The sequence below is a fragment of the Strigops habroptila genome, chromosome 9 (assembly GCF_004027225.2).
Source record: "Strigops habroptila isolate Jane chromosome 9, bStrHab1.2.pri, whole genome shotgun sequence".
NCBI classification, from domain to species: domain Eukaryota; kingdom Metazoa; phylum Chordata; class Aves; order Psittaciformes; family Psittacidae; genus Strigops; species Strigops habroptila.
The window spans coordinates 15,742,407-15,757,332 of NC_044285.2; the positions used below are offsets into that span (position 1 = coordinate 15,742,407).

Sequence of the window (14,926 nt, forward strand, 5' to 3'; positions counted from 1 at the left end):
ATAAGCTTAGGAGGGGCTCACCAAAAAGCTATCCTAGGAAAATTAACAGTTCCTCAGTAGTACCAAAAATGTGTCAAGGAAATCATTCATTTCTGTTTACTGCTAAGATTTTACAAATGCTATTCCAAAGAAACCAAACCAAATAATCAAACAAAAAAACAATCTGAGAAACAATAATAGGCATCTAAGTTGAAAAATTAGAACATGGAAGGCAAATACTGAAAACAGACCTTGCTGGAACAGACTATCATCTGGTGTAAAGCGATATGCAAGTGTGTTATGGAAGTCAGAGCTATGTCAGTTCACACCTGCCAATGATCTAGCCAGTTGACTGTTGCTAGTCTTCTTTTTGATCCAGCAAAAGACCAGATGACTATCGACTCATTCCAAAGCCGTTTTTTCAAAATGTAGTTACTATTTTACTGTCACAAATTTCTTTTAGTGCCCAGTTCCCTGAGCAAAGTAGTACTTCAGTATTGAGACTGGAGTGCACACAGAATGTTCTTTACATGATCCCAATCAAGCATCAAAAGCTTGGCATTTGCAACAGAAATCATAACTACTTTGCACAACAGCTGTTCTCAGTCTCAGCAGTGGTATCATTTTTCTATATAAATATTAAAAAAATCCACAAAATACAAGAATCCCTTCATTCAAATATCTATTTTTAGAAACACTACATAATGCTCAAGGTGCTTAAACTGCACACTATTGCCTCATTTAATTGAAAATCAATGAAAAGTTATTTCCATTTGACACAACCTGGCTCAAAGTCTGAAGAATGCCTTAACATGGAAGCTTTCAGCCTTACTGCAGATTCAGTGTCTCATCTGTCTACATTGTTCAAATATATCTGAAAAATAGAGCATGTTTTAATACTACTCCTCAGAAAATGTAAGGTTTATGTACTAAAGATATTTTAATATACAAGTAGCATGCTTTATACTAGAAAAATCAGCCACTTCAAAACTCTTTTTGAAAGGCACCACCAACATCAGCTTTGAAAAACCCTGACACAAACTCACACTTGACGTAACTGTAGTGAAATCAACAGACTTCAAGCAAAGATGATATATCTAGTCCTTGTAGTTTGTAGAAAATTATACTAATGCAATAAAACATTTACTTTAGGCTTTTCAGCAGTATTTGACTTCATTTTTTTAAAACATTGTTCTCGGAGCAGCCTATTCTTTTTGGGGTGTGGTCTTTATGTCACGTAGGTTTCACTACTTTACTCTTTTGTTCTATCAGCTTCATCAGTACGTGGAAATAATCCTTTACGAGTTTTCTGTATGAAAGCCTCATCAATTTAAATGGAAATTCAATTGCACGCATTCCATTCAAATGACTGGCCTTTGTGTGGGAGGAAGGACTACCTGAATGGTTCTAGCAGAAGGACTGAAAGCTTAGGAAAGTTTATGATTTGTATTACCATAATATTCCACTTTTTAAAAATTCTTATTACAGCCATAATCACAATATTCTTAGAGAAAGATTTTTATTCTAAGTGACAACCTGTCACCTGACAAGCCTCCTCTTGCAGGCAACAGAAATGTTTATGCAGTGCTATGTGAGGCACAAATGTTACTACATCTAGGGTGAATTCTGGTAAGTCATTGAGAGAGTGCATTTTGTTCTTTTTCGATTAAAAAAAGAATAAATAATACAAATAAATAAAAAAAACCTACCTACAATGTGGAACAATTCATTTTCCACAAAAAGTGAACAATTATAGAGCATCATAAAAGCAACTTAAAAATAACTGTGAGTTTGCAGGAGCCAAGTGTAACAGAAGTTACAGCATTATTCATATTTTAGAGCTCTTGTTTCCAACAAAAATGAGGTTCTGATATAACACACACACTTTCTGCAATATATTCTTTCTTCCTAGGTCATACTACTTAAAAAAAAAAAAGACACCTTAAACTAACTAGCAGCTACATTTACCATACTTTGGTATAATACTTTGGTATAGCTACAGCTGGTAGCACTGTCCATTTGCTTATGAGTTTGTCGAACTTTAACCGTTCAAACTAAAACTTTCCACTCCTGGTATCTGTCTTAGTGTCTTAGTCTCATTTTTTTGTCTGAAGTATTTCATCCCAAGAATGAGTCTGAAGGGAGACAAGAGGGGAGAAGAGTTTTATTTTTTTCCCATGCGTCAAAGATTCTGATTATTTTTTTTTTTTAAATATAAGTGCCTGTTTTATTTTAATGAGTAAAATGAAGTCAGCCAAGAAACTGGGTTTGTGTCTAGAATGCATCCTCTGCCTTTATATGGAAATCTACCCAAATAAAGCCAGGCTTCAAGATTCTAAAAAAATGCTGATAATCAGACTCTGTACAAGATCAGTCAAATCTTGTTAAAGTTCTGCAGCTAAACTGCTGGAACAATCTGTTTACAAGAAGTGTGTTCCACAGCTGAGGCTAAAAGAGGCTGAGAAGTTTTCCAGCAGCTATAGGTACATGCTCTTGAGGTCTGTATCAGGGGCAGGCACTGGAAATGAAAACACGTCTCTGCTCTTAATAGCCCCTTCAGCCTATTGCAGGCAGCATGGAGAAAGCAAGGAAGCGGCCTAATGCAAATGCCTGTGCCTGAAATGCATGGAATACTTTGGAAAAACTTAGATAAATGTTGGGACTGGGATTGAAGACATGAGACTGGATGACCAAGCCAGTTGAAGAAGGTAGTGAGAAGAAAAAAAGTGAAACTGGAGAGAAGCTGGAGAGAAGCTGGGGAACCTAAGTAGAAGAAGGAGAGATTGGAGGTAGAAGAAATGGGGAGAAGAGATGGAAAATACTAAACAAGGTACTAAGAAAATGATAAGTGAGACAGAGCAAGAAAATACAGTGCGACCGCTTCTGCTAGAGGGAAAAAGGAGGGAGGGAGGAATGGCAGAAACTGTTGTGGTGAGAAAAACCTTTGAACACCATGGCAAAGCATTTTCATTGCCCTGTTCTACTAGTAGACGGCAAATTCCTTCTACCATCAGCTCAGCTGCGGTGGTCTGATGAGTCCTGTGAACAGTGATGGATCACATGATGGCATTCTGGTTTTGAAGGCTTTTTTGGTTTTGTTTTAAAATTATCAGATCTAATTTTAAATTTGATTTAAAATTATCACGTCTGATCTGAGGTCGCACACAGCAAGTCAGAGGACATTAAAAGAATGTTTAACCTCAACTTAGAAGGGATTGTCCATGCAATTACTATATAATTTGGCTCTTTTTTTTTTTTTTCCCTGCAAGGTCCAATCTCAGCTATACGATTACATGCTATTTTTTCCATATGATCTGCAACTCATTCAGTGTGAAGAATGGACTTACTCTGGGAAGAAGCAGGAATGTTTAGTTAGAAGAGTTATTTACATAATCTGTATTATTGACTGTAGAAGCTAGTAAGTATACAATGGACATAGAGAATAAGGAACATGAAAGACAATCTGCAGTTTGTGGAGCTAGCTACTCTACTAGTTTTGGGGGAAAATGTCACCTATGGTGCAATTTACTTCATCCAATCCTTTCTCAGCTTGTGAACTATGTACTTTCCACTCTGGGGTCTGACTGAAAATCTCTGGATTTGATTTCCAGTTGAGCTGTGAAATCGTAATCAGGGTTTTGGCCAGTGCAAATTTTGCTTTGACATTGTTAAGTAATAAACAGATACTGAACACATAAAATCTAATCTCAGTTACTCAGCATGGAGCATTAAATTATTGAACGCTTTTTTTAAACCTCATTCTTCCATATCTCAGCTTCCTTTCTTATAATAGAGATTAGATCCACTATCACACAGCAGCTTTGTGAATGTTAAATCAAACGTTGCAGTAACAGTATCAATGACTAGTCCTAGAGAATTTCATCTTCTGTGAGAAGCATTTTAAGGCAGGGAGCCAAAGGCTGAATAATAAAAATAACAACATTGAGTAGTGTATCACTAATAACTAAACTGTTGATCTGTGCAGGGTCCCTGGGGTAAAATAATAAATTATAAGGTAATTTAAAAATTTTTCTTAACAGACAAGAGTTGCCATAGGATTGCTGACAAACCTCTAGTGCTGAAAGCTCTAAACTTTTGCAGGTTTGACTTTTTCACGTTAGAGAGTCCTTTTAATGGCACTTTGCTGCTCAAACTGAAACTGCACACCATCACGAAATACTGCCATCAAAAAGTAACCCAAACTGAGGCCTAAAAACAGCCGTCAAGATAATTAGTATGCTTGCTATCTTTAACAAACGATAATGCAAACAGAAATACAGAAAAAGAAAACAGTACATTGTTTGGCTGGGAAGTTACTGAATGTTGAAGCCAAAAACTGAAGACGGTTTGCAGAAAGGGGCAGGGAATGTTTCACTGGCTTCTTCCCCTTACAGATCACCCACTGCCTCTCCAACACTGCAGTGACAGATACAAAAAATATGGGATTGGCTTTTCTACTAAGAGAAGTCAAGAGTTTGAAGACAAACAGCCTTAGCAACCTATCACTAGAAAGAAGCTCTGTTTTATTAATTACACTTGCATGTCTCTATGTGGGAAATATGCTGCATGCAAAGGTGCTATTTCTGGACAAACACACAGCACACTTGATGAACATCTGACAGTAGGTGTTTTCTATGCCTGTAATTAATGAGAATAGTTAACAAATGTTCGTAAGAACAACATTTAAAAAAAGAAAGATTGTAAATTAATGAAGGGATTTCCCCTGATCCAAGTTTCTAGACATTTGCGGCTTCCTCTGCTTCAAAAACCTGGATGCGATTAAACTAACATGAATAAAATGCAAATTTTTTGTTCATTATAGGAGTGTTGAAAAACTATGTACCAGAATTTCAGGCAAAGACTTCTGCCAACATGAATTGATAAAAAGAAACAAAGACAAGCTGGAATGCTTTAAAATATCTGCCACAACACTTGTCTATATTGATAAATGACAACTACTCAAATTTACATTGCCCTATTAAACAAATCTACAATATGCCAGGAATGAAACTGTCTGACTGCAAGTCTGAAGTCACAAGTTTCACTGGTCGGTTTCCTCTTCAAAGCTTGGCACAGAGGTCATGTCTGAACAACCACCAGGCCACACATCTAAATCACCTTGATCACCCTGAAGTCATGTTTTAATGTGGAACAAAACAAAAATAGCTTCATTTCGACAAGCATCTAAATGAAGTTTCCAACTCACTCCACAAAATTTTGAGTGCTAATGCTGCAATTCAGAACTGATGAAGTGATTGGATAACTGGATCTTTTCCCTCTTTCCTCTTCTCCATGACACAGGCTTTTCATTTACTGCAAGAATAAGAATAGTAACTTCTCAGACAATTCCAATTGTTATGTGAAGCCTACCATTCATGGTTCACTAGGAAGTTAGGAAACAAATGTTTTAGCCAACTGACAGGCATTTTGGTTCCGATTTTGAGGCACTTAGATGAATTATTAACGTTTTATATCATGTTATTGCTACGCATAAATGAGGGTCTGAATTTTCAGCTATTCTTAGACACAAATTCACTCAACTTCAACCAGTACATGGACTTCCCCAGCTTCAACAGTTAACAGGCTCAGAACTCCAAAAAAACCTTTGAGAAGAAAAACGCAGCGCAATGCTTCCTGCAGTATCATACATTCTGAAGTACTACTGCTAACCATACCTTTTGAAATACTTCTGTACATTAAAAATCAAGAAAATACATATTGGGAAGTTGACAGAGGCTCTGGAAAATTCAGCTCCCAGAACGCTCAAGCTAAACCCCAAACATATTAATGGTGCTAAATGTATATGAATTGGCTAACTCTTATGCTAAAATATGGTAACTGTCTGTCATGTATAAACACCAAGAACAGACAAGAGAATTGACTAAGATACTTCGGAGCAATGGCATGAATTGCTCCTAATTCAAAAAGGATTTGAAAACTTAGGTTGAACACCACAATGTTATTCAGACATTTTTACAAGAGGAGCGATTTTTATATGAACGCTGATCATGGTACATTGTCCTGAGTTTTATTCATAATGGTTTGAGATATCTCATATTTACTGTGAAGTTATGTACAGCACTGCTCCAAAAGCAGTACTGTTGTCTATGGAGTAAATATAATTGCAGTCAGCATGGGCACTCACTACAGGTTTTCCAAATTGATGGTGTGAATCCCACTTCTTCTTTCATAACATTTCAGCGGGTGAAAGGGTTGGTGCCATTCATTAAAGATCACAGCTCAAGCTAGAAGCATGTCCCTAAATGCCTCAATCATAAAAAAGTTTGTTCTGCATGACACAAGGCAGAGTTAAGACAGTTCACTGACTAATTATGGCAAGGATGGCACTTCTTGCCTTGAAAAATTTAATTCCTCTATGTGTAAACTGAACATTTAAGTTTCTTCCTGTGCATTTCACATAATGCCCTTGCACTTTTTGTACATTTTTATCACTGATACATACTCTCAAATTTTATCTTCCAGTGGAATATTTCTGTTTTATTGCCTTAAGGCGTTTATCCAAGGCTCCACTATGTTTTATTTATACCTTATTAAATTGTCTTTGGAGAAAGACAAAAATCTCATCATTTCTGTATGATGCAGAGAGTAATCATCAGAACGTTACAGATCCCATGGGTCATTTCTCCTGACCTGGAGAATACAGGTTATGACTGTAGCCATGTATACGTTACAAATCTTTCACCTGCACCTATCCTTTTGGCACAACAGGGCATTAGAGCATGACTCTTGGACTCCTAGATGTTAAATTAGTTTAACATAGTTTTGTTGATCAAAGTAATCGAATTTTCAACTAAAAACCATACGCCTGTAGGCATCAAATTTTTCTGAATTGTGTGATTTTGGCCTTATTATGAACATTTACTAGGTTAGTAAGTAATTAACCTAGTAATAAATCATGTAAAACAGCTAACTTAGTGTTCTGTTACTGCCACACTTGCAGAATAAACTATTTGAGAGAGTTTCTAAAGTTATCCCAGCATATTTTTCCTAATGATTTAAGGCAGACGGTTTCCCATAATTGTTTAACAGGAACATCATAATGCAAAACATTTTCTAACAGTGTTCTCAGTTGTTGAAGAGGATGTCATAAAGCCACAGTGCAGAGATGCAGAGGAGAAAACTGTGGTCCAAGAGCTTAATCAAAGCTGCCTCTATGTGGCTCTTTTTTACACAAGGGACAACTGACAGAACTACGTAGGATATTTTACAAGCACTATCTCTCTGCCTGTGCCTGGTGAGTTAAGACCCTATTAGTGGCAACACATTCTGAATTAATATTTACAGAATTCTGCTTCAAATACCAAAACAGTCAAAGAAAGAACAGTACAACCCAAAGTAATGTAAGTTTTAATAAGTTTCCTATACACCCACAGTATGCCAGGCTACAAAATGTACATACAATCCCACAGTGTTTGCAGGGAAAATTCCTCACAAAGTCAAAGTTAAATTTCCTCAGGAAAAGATATGTCATCATAACCCCGCTTTACCACTTATGTCAAACACCTACGCTATACAAATATCAAAATGAAAATAAACAAACCACACAGTAGCTCTTTGGGAATAAGAAGGGGCTTTTCAGTTTAAAAAAGAAAAGAAAAAACACTCTTAAAAATACATGGTCTTCTATTTGTCTTCACCTCAGTATATGAACACATCCTCACAGGCCCCATACCACTTCTGAAAAGACCTGTCTGGCAATTACAGTTTCTGTTCCATACAAAATTAAACATTTCCACTTCTGCCTTTGTTAAAACTTGAAACATTGAAAATGTTTCATTTTCTGTAGTGTAGAAAACTTTCAAAAACACTTGGTCAGAATGGCAGCAAGCTGGTGAAATAGCCTGAGATCCCAGGTGCCAAGGGAGCCTGCCAAAGCCTACCTATGTGCTTAGGTGACAGGAAAGCACATCAGTTTTTAATGGACTCGACACATTCCTGCAGAACATTTCAATTCTATTTAATTAGGGTTCTGCATCCAAAAAAGCCTTTCAGTGGAAAAGTTTTAATTCACACCAGTCAAAATTAGTATCATCATCATTATTCTCTAGGAAATGAAGTATTTGAATTTATCCCATCATGATAGAGCTGCGGATTGGCCCTGAGCCTTTTACTTCACTTCATCTCTTCAACAGTAAAACCTCTTTCCATTTCCAAAACTGTTTTTCAGATACTTTGCATTCCTTGCTAAGACGCCATTCGCAAGTGCTCTACACACAGGAACAAAGATCCAAGTTAAGAACTTGTATTCAGAACCAAAAGCTGGATTTTCCATAGCTGTACTACTAGAGTAATAATATGTATAGCTGAAGAGCCAGGATCAGAAAGTAAAAGTAATCATTGTTTTCCAATTCTAAGTACTTCTTCAAAACACAACATTCACTGTATGTCTTCTAAAAAGTAAAATAAATCAGGAAAAATTGACTTTAAAAAGGAGCACTCTGTATCACCAAGTTTACACTGCAAAACAAGTAGGCTTGAATGTCCAGTACCCTGAAAGCTTCCCTGCGCACACTGCCCAAGCAACTCTCAGCCTGAAGTTAATTTATAAATACATTCTCACAAAGAGCTAGTGACTTGGCAACGCGTGAGACAGTTAATAACAAAAAGCACTCAGTAAACAAATGTTCCATTTGAGTTGCTTCCTTTGTTCTGGTAACAAACAACGCAAACAAGTTTGCATTCAAATTCTACTTCACCCACACCCCTGTATAATTCTCCCTCCTTTAATGCAGAGGGCAGTGAGGAAGATTTACTCATCACTCCCCTATCTTGGAGGAATAGAGGTTACATTTGAAGAATCTTCTTGTATTGCAAACAGCTTATGGTTGCAGTTAGATCTGTCAGTACTGTTTGTGTGTAAAGGACAGATGTTTGCTCCCTGTTCCCTGTTGAAGGAGGTGACAGGCAGCTGTATATTCTGACGTGAACGTGTACAAGGCCTATATGCAAGGTGCTGAAGAGAAGAAGCCACTTGTACAATAAGAAAATAGGTTTAACGACCTGCAAAAACACTTGAACAAACACAGGCACTTCAAGGTTCTCCCTAACCAAAACCCACAAGTTCAACTTTTATGAATCAAGCTGTCAGTCATGTAAAATGAGTTCAGCTATTAATGAAAAAACAATAAATATACAATAATGAGTAAATGACCCAATGGACCAAGGCAGATTGACTTAATTTGTTATTAATTAACTGCCCTAAGGAGAAACTGTAGAGGGAGTGGCCAAACACCGGGATAACCATTAACAGAATACTTTCCTCTTAATAAATGAGATTTTCATTTTTGGTATGATCCAGGAAGTATTAAAAAAGAAAAAAGAAAAAGAAAAAGAAAAAAAAAGAAAAAGATACTGTTCTCTGCATGCTGACAAGACCACTGGTTCATGTCATTGCTGATAAATTAAATTAAAGCCCACATACAGAAGCATTTAATCAGGAAGAACAAGCAAACAAGTGAAACACTATGGGCCTTGTTTTGCTCTTGTCCGGGCCTTTATACTAAAAATGTTCTTAGCAACTTTTTTATAATTATATTAATTAACACATTCTATGGAGAAAAATAACTCTGAATAGCAATTACAGCTTCTCAGAGGGAATCAAAAATGTTACTAAATAAAGAATATCACTATGTAGAGTTCCATGCCTAGGAGGAGCTACATCATCTACAATTTCTCTCTGTTATTAGAAGTCTGCTGTAGAATAAATTCTTTCTTTCTAACTGCATTTAAACATGCAACAATGGCAAAGATGCAGCAACAGTACGCTCACCTATTTTTCCTCTTCATCTTTTGAAGTCTTCTGTTTAAACAACAGTTTATAAAATTGACATGAAGTTATTTTCACACTCCTGTTCCCTTACTACCAAAGGAAATCTGTCAATGGCCAGACTACTTATAATACTGACCTGCATGTCCTGCCCCTGCCTAATACGCAAGCCCAGAGTCCTCTCCAGCCCACTTGTCATTTTCAACAAATTTCCTCTACAATCCTTCCTTCTCCATACCTTGGCCATCTGCGATTACTCCTTTCTTCCAGCTCATTTCTAACTTCCTCACCTCTCACCCCTTGCTCTCTGAAAAGAGATCTTTTCTGGAAAGGATTTTGTTACATTCCTGAAGTCTAGCAGCATACTGTCCAACTTCTTGCCTTGATGTAGTAAGGGATGAAGTAAAGACTGGGATATTTGTGTGTTGCTTGGGCACCAGTGAGCAAATTCAGCACAAAAAACTTTCCAAATTAATGCCCATGTACTAAGTTCATTTCCCATTTCCTTCAAAAAACAGAAAGTGTTTTTCAAAAGAGCAATTTGTACCAGAGACTATTCTCAGAGGCTCAAACTAGCCCTTTCATGTTTTCCATTTCAGACAAATACACTAAAACTTTCCTAACATTAGAGCTCTGCAATCAGTTGCTCTAGTCCCAGTCAATGGACTTTATTCATAAATAAAGCAGATGTAATAACTGCTACACTGAGAGACAAAAAAAGCACTCCTCTGATTTGTTTAGGTCATGTTTTTCTTATCCTGATCATATGTTCTGTTGCTACATCTCCACTGCGCAGGCTTCCATTAAACAAAACAGGATTTCCAAGTGGCAGAAGAATCAGATGTGCACCCACCCAGAAAAATACGGCCTGTTGTGTAAACATATTGAGACCACTCTGGAACATCCTGCTTCTAATATCCAATTACAAGCTTCTTCAAGTCTGCAACATTAAGTTAGATTAGCAGCCCATATAAGACACAAATATTAGGAAGAGATACTTCAGGAAATACTAAAATGGCACTGCCAGAAACTGAAACTTTTAGCAGAATAAAAATTGCTTGTGGGGAGAAACAGCAAAACCTCACAGCCTCCCACATAGAATGGGAGACTGCCTGAGAACAGAGAGCTACACCCAGCCAAACATTTTGAATGAAGTAATAACGGAGTAAGTTTTATTTAAAAATTAACACAGAACACATTTTCTGTCCAATAAACTAGGAAGACAAAATCAAAGCATGTAAAGCTTGAATGCTGGTAAAAGCAGCATCTGTTACAGAACACACACACCACCACAGAAAGATTCTGGAGTGATCTAGGCTACTAGGTGCTGGCTCTAAATGGTATTTAGAGCATGACTAGCACTCCCAAAAGGTTAGCGTTATCGTATGGGATTGAGAAGTAGGGAGTCTTCACAACATGGCCTACACCAACTCCATTTTTCCATTTCTTACATGGAAAAATATTAAACTTGTCTGAGACCTTTTATCTTTTGATAAAAAGGACTGCTCCTTTTTATCAAATTAGAATTTTACATATTGGTAGATTTAGCAACTGCTTAAGAGCCTTGAAGTTATGGTATTAGGTAGCTATAATATTATGCATCTACTTTCAGTATTCAAGACACTAAAATAAGTAAAAAAAAATAATCCTTCACTAACTAGAGACAGTGTTCAGCTTTACTTCTTGGCTATGTGAACATTTAGCATACTAGGGAAAACCAATAGCTGCCCAACAAATTAAATATAGGAAAACCAGACTTACATTTGTGTTGCAGAGTTTATATTGCTTGTAGGTGCCAATGCACACAATTGCTGCAGCCCTTTGAGGCTGGGGCTGACCCTGGACTGTCTGGTGTGATGCAGACCCATGATGGTTTGAGTCACTGCTGTGAAACAGGCTTTGAGATACAGGAAATGAAGATGACTGATAAACTGAGGGTCCCAGCACTTGATGTCCAGCCTGAGGCCCATTTTCTTCTTGATAAAGATTCCCATGTTGAAGTGAAGGACTAGCTCCCTGGCTGTAAGTGTTCATGAGACCTGGACTCTGATGAAATACGTGGTTCCTTGACGACTGTCGCTGTCTCCGAAGTTTCTGAGGCTGCTGACCAGTGTCAGTTTGTAAAGGTAAAATGTAGGGCACTTTTCCATATCCATACTTTCCTGGACCAATAGGATTTCTATTTCTGCTTCTAAAAACAGAGAAAGAGAGAGAAAACAGTTACTGAATTCGTAAGTGAAGGAGCAGTTATTTACATGAATTGTAATTTGTCAGAGTTATTCACTGCAAGGCAACAGGTAACCAGAAATTTCAATCTATTTTACAGAAAATATGTACAAGCTGTAGGCTCGCTTGGTGCGCTGGGAATCTATGAAGAAGTCTACTGACTGAACTAAATCCTGGCCCCCCTCTGGCTGAAATTCACATGGGAAGTCACTTAGTGCCAACTAGCAAAGGCAAATGGCTAGGTATGGTATAAAGTAGCAGTTTGGAGGGAGGTGGTTGTTGTTCTTTTAACCCCTAGGACTCTCCTTTAAGAATGGAAATTCAGAGAATCAAAGCTGTATATTCCTAAAATTTATAATCATGTTTCTGAGGAGCTTGAGATACATAACAGCAAGAAAACCCTATTGTGGATTTGAGTAATGACAGAAGAAAACCTGATTTCAGTATGGCGAAGATTGTTAAACATTTTGTATCCATTTATAAAGCCTCCTGTGATTCTGCTTCATCTGGTATTTAAGAAATCACAAGAAATATTTAAGGAAAAAGTATAAGGAACATCAAAATATTACTGAGAGACTTCTGGAAAAGATGACAAATGGAGGAAAACATTCTTATTATGGTACACAGTCTATTTTCTCTTCTTTGGCCGGTAGATTTACTCTTTTCTTTCTTTAAATATACAAAGTGTGGATTAGCAATACATTTAGTTAAAAGGTCATGACCCGCCCAATTTGTTGTCAGGATAAAAGCCCACCTTTCATGGTACATTACTAAAACAGTCCACAAGAGCCTGACAGCCCCTAGCACAGAAGTTTCAGGTCTGCTATCTTGCGCACAGATCTTACTTAAGAACCTGTGGTTTGGGCTGTATTAAACCTGTATCAGCACTCTCAAACAGCTGGTACCCTTTGAAGGGTAGTTTTGTCCTCTGCACTCTCACAGCAACATAATAGACTCATCTCCAAGTTATGAGTGAAAAATCACAAAATGAATAATAGCACACTTGGGTCATACTACTTAAGAGTATCCTGGTATTTTATCTGCAAGCAATAGGCTAATTTGCATTTGCTTTTCTTGTCATCCTGTACAGCTCAATATTGCCTCAAGCCTTGATTTCTACTGCTGCAATCTGAAGAATAAGTTGGCAAAAAAATTTTCTTCCGGTTCAGAGCAATGTGTGAATACAGCTGTTTTGAGAACCTTTGCAGCTCAGGAAGGGAGACACCGTTAAAAGAAGTCATTTTCTTTCTGTCCATAAAATTTGTTTATATTTTTTAATATCTATAAAAAACACTTGAACTGCAGTGAAAACCAGAGGTTATAAATTGGCATACTTATTTTCTTGAAACTGAAGTGTTACAAATGTCAGAGAGCCACCAGACCAGAGACTTTTCTTTGGGTTTGTTTTTTCTCGTGATTGTTTTCTTCCTAAGTCTTATATTCTCCCAAGACTCTTGTTACATGGGAACCCTGGAAGCCATTTACTTAACATTTTAGCTTTATGGCCATGTGGGACTTTTAATCAATCTTCCTGGCTCAAGGATGTGTGAACAAGAGTGTTGATTTACCCTGGCAGATAAGCAACCAGTACTCTTGAGCTGCTTATACCCATTAATCTGCTCTGTGACTGTGATGTCACTGTTGAGGTAGGCTTTTGGTAGTTACCACAGAGAAATGTAGTACAATGGGGTTTAGCATTACAGAAGGAAAAAAGCTTCCTGTAAGTGGACAGGAGACGAATGAAAGACAAATTATGAACAGGAATTACTCCAAATGTTGAGACTAAACCCAACTTAATTTAAATGGGCACAGCTCGTGTTGTGCAGGGGGTTATGGGGTCTTTTGGTTAGTTGGTTGGCTTGAGGTTTTTGGTTTTGGTTTGGGGTTTTTGTTTTGGTTTTTTTTTTTAATGGGCAAATAAATTGATTCCCTCTGTGTTGCTGTTCTTTTTAATTTTTAGCATAACTCTTGATTTCTGTGCAAGACCAAAACTAACGAAGAAAAAGATCTTTCTTGAGATTTCTAGTCATATTTGATTCATCTTGCAAAACAGATACAACTCCTGATTTTCATTTGCTTCAGTCTCTAATGATTCTTACTGACAGTGGTTTTCTTCTCAACCTGACCACACTAAATTTGAAGTCTCTGAGATACAAACCTTGGCAACAACTCCTGGCACTGAGAAAGTTACTGCTTCATTGGAGGGAGCACGGGTTGCAAGTGGTGGTGGTGACTGCAGGAGTGGACAGAGGGTGGCAGGTCTACTGAAACTAGCTTTTTGAATTTACCATCTACAGTTAGGTTTCTTGCATTTTTCATCAGCAGGAGGAAAAAGCTGCTAATAACTGAGCAATAAACCATGTGCAGATCAGTGGAATGGTAGGAATATGCCTCTGCCCCAGCCTTCTGACTGCCAAATTCTTCCAGAGAGGAACACCTAGATGCATCATCCCCACCTGGAAGGACTGCTGCCTGGCAAACTAGGAAAGGTCACACAAGAAGTCAAAAATTAGACTGATGTTTGGCTGTTCATCTCCAGTGCAGGGTCATGAATCAGAACTGAAAAGAATGGAAGGACATGCAAGAAATGGTGACATGAACTAGGACTCTTCTGCCTGGGAAAAGTAACTAAATGGTCTTAAACACAGAATGACTAATATCTGAAAGGACTCATGGTTGAAGGCAGCAAGTGACCAAAAGCTGCTGTAACCTCATGAGATTATTTGCAAAAATTAGAAAAACTTTATTTTGAGGGATGCCATTTTTCTTGTGAACTGGTTGATCGCTGCAACAAACATAGAGCAGTGCCCGAGAAGTGAAAGAATAACAACATTTTTACTGTTAGTTCCTGTCTCAGCTTGACTCCTTTTTCTACGCCGTAACTTGGAAATGTTGCTGGAGTCCCCACTGATGAAGAAATGAGGTACCATTTCT

The 14,926-nt window shown here is 37.5% G+C and overlaps 1 protein-coding gene across 1 annotated transcript in view; it reads right to left on the reverse strand.

Moving 5' to 3' along the window:
* THSD4 (thrombospondin type 1 domain containing 4) overlaps positions 1 to 14,926 on the reverse strand; it is a 278,723-nt gene that overhangs the window by 220,227 nt on the left and 43,570 nt on the right. Inside the window, exon 5 of the mRNA XM_030497701.1 lies at positions 11,528 to 11,957. Coding sequence (XP_030353561.1) covers positions 11,528 to 11,957 — 430 coding nt within the window. The remainder of the gene's footprint in view (positions 1 to 11,527; positions 11,958 to 14,926) is intronic.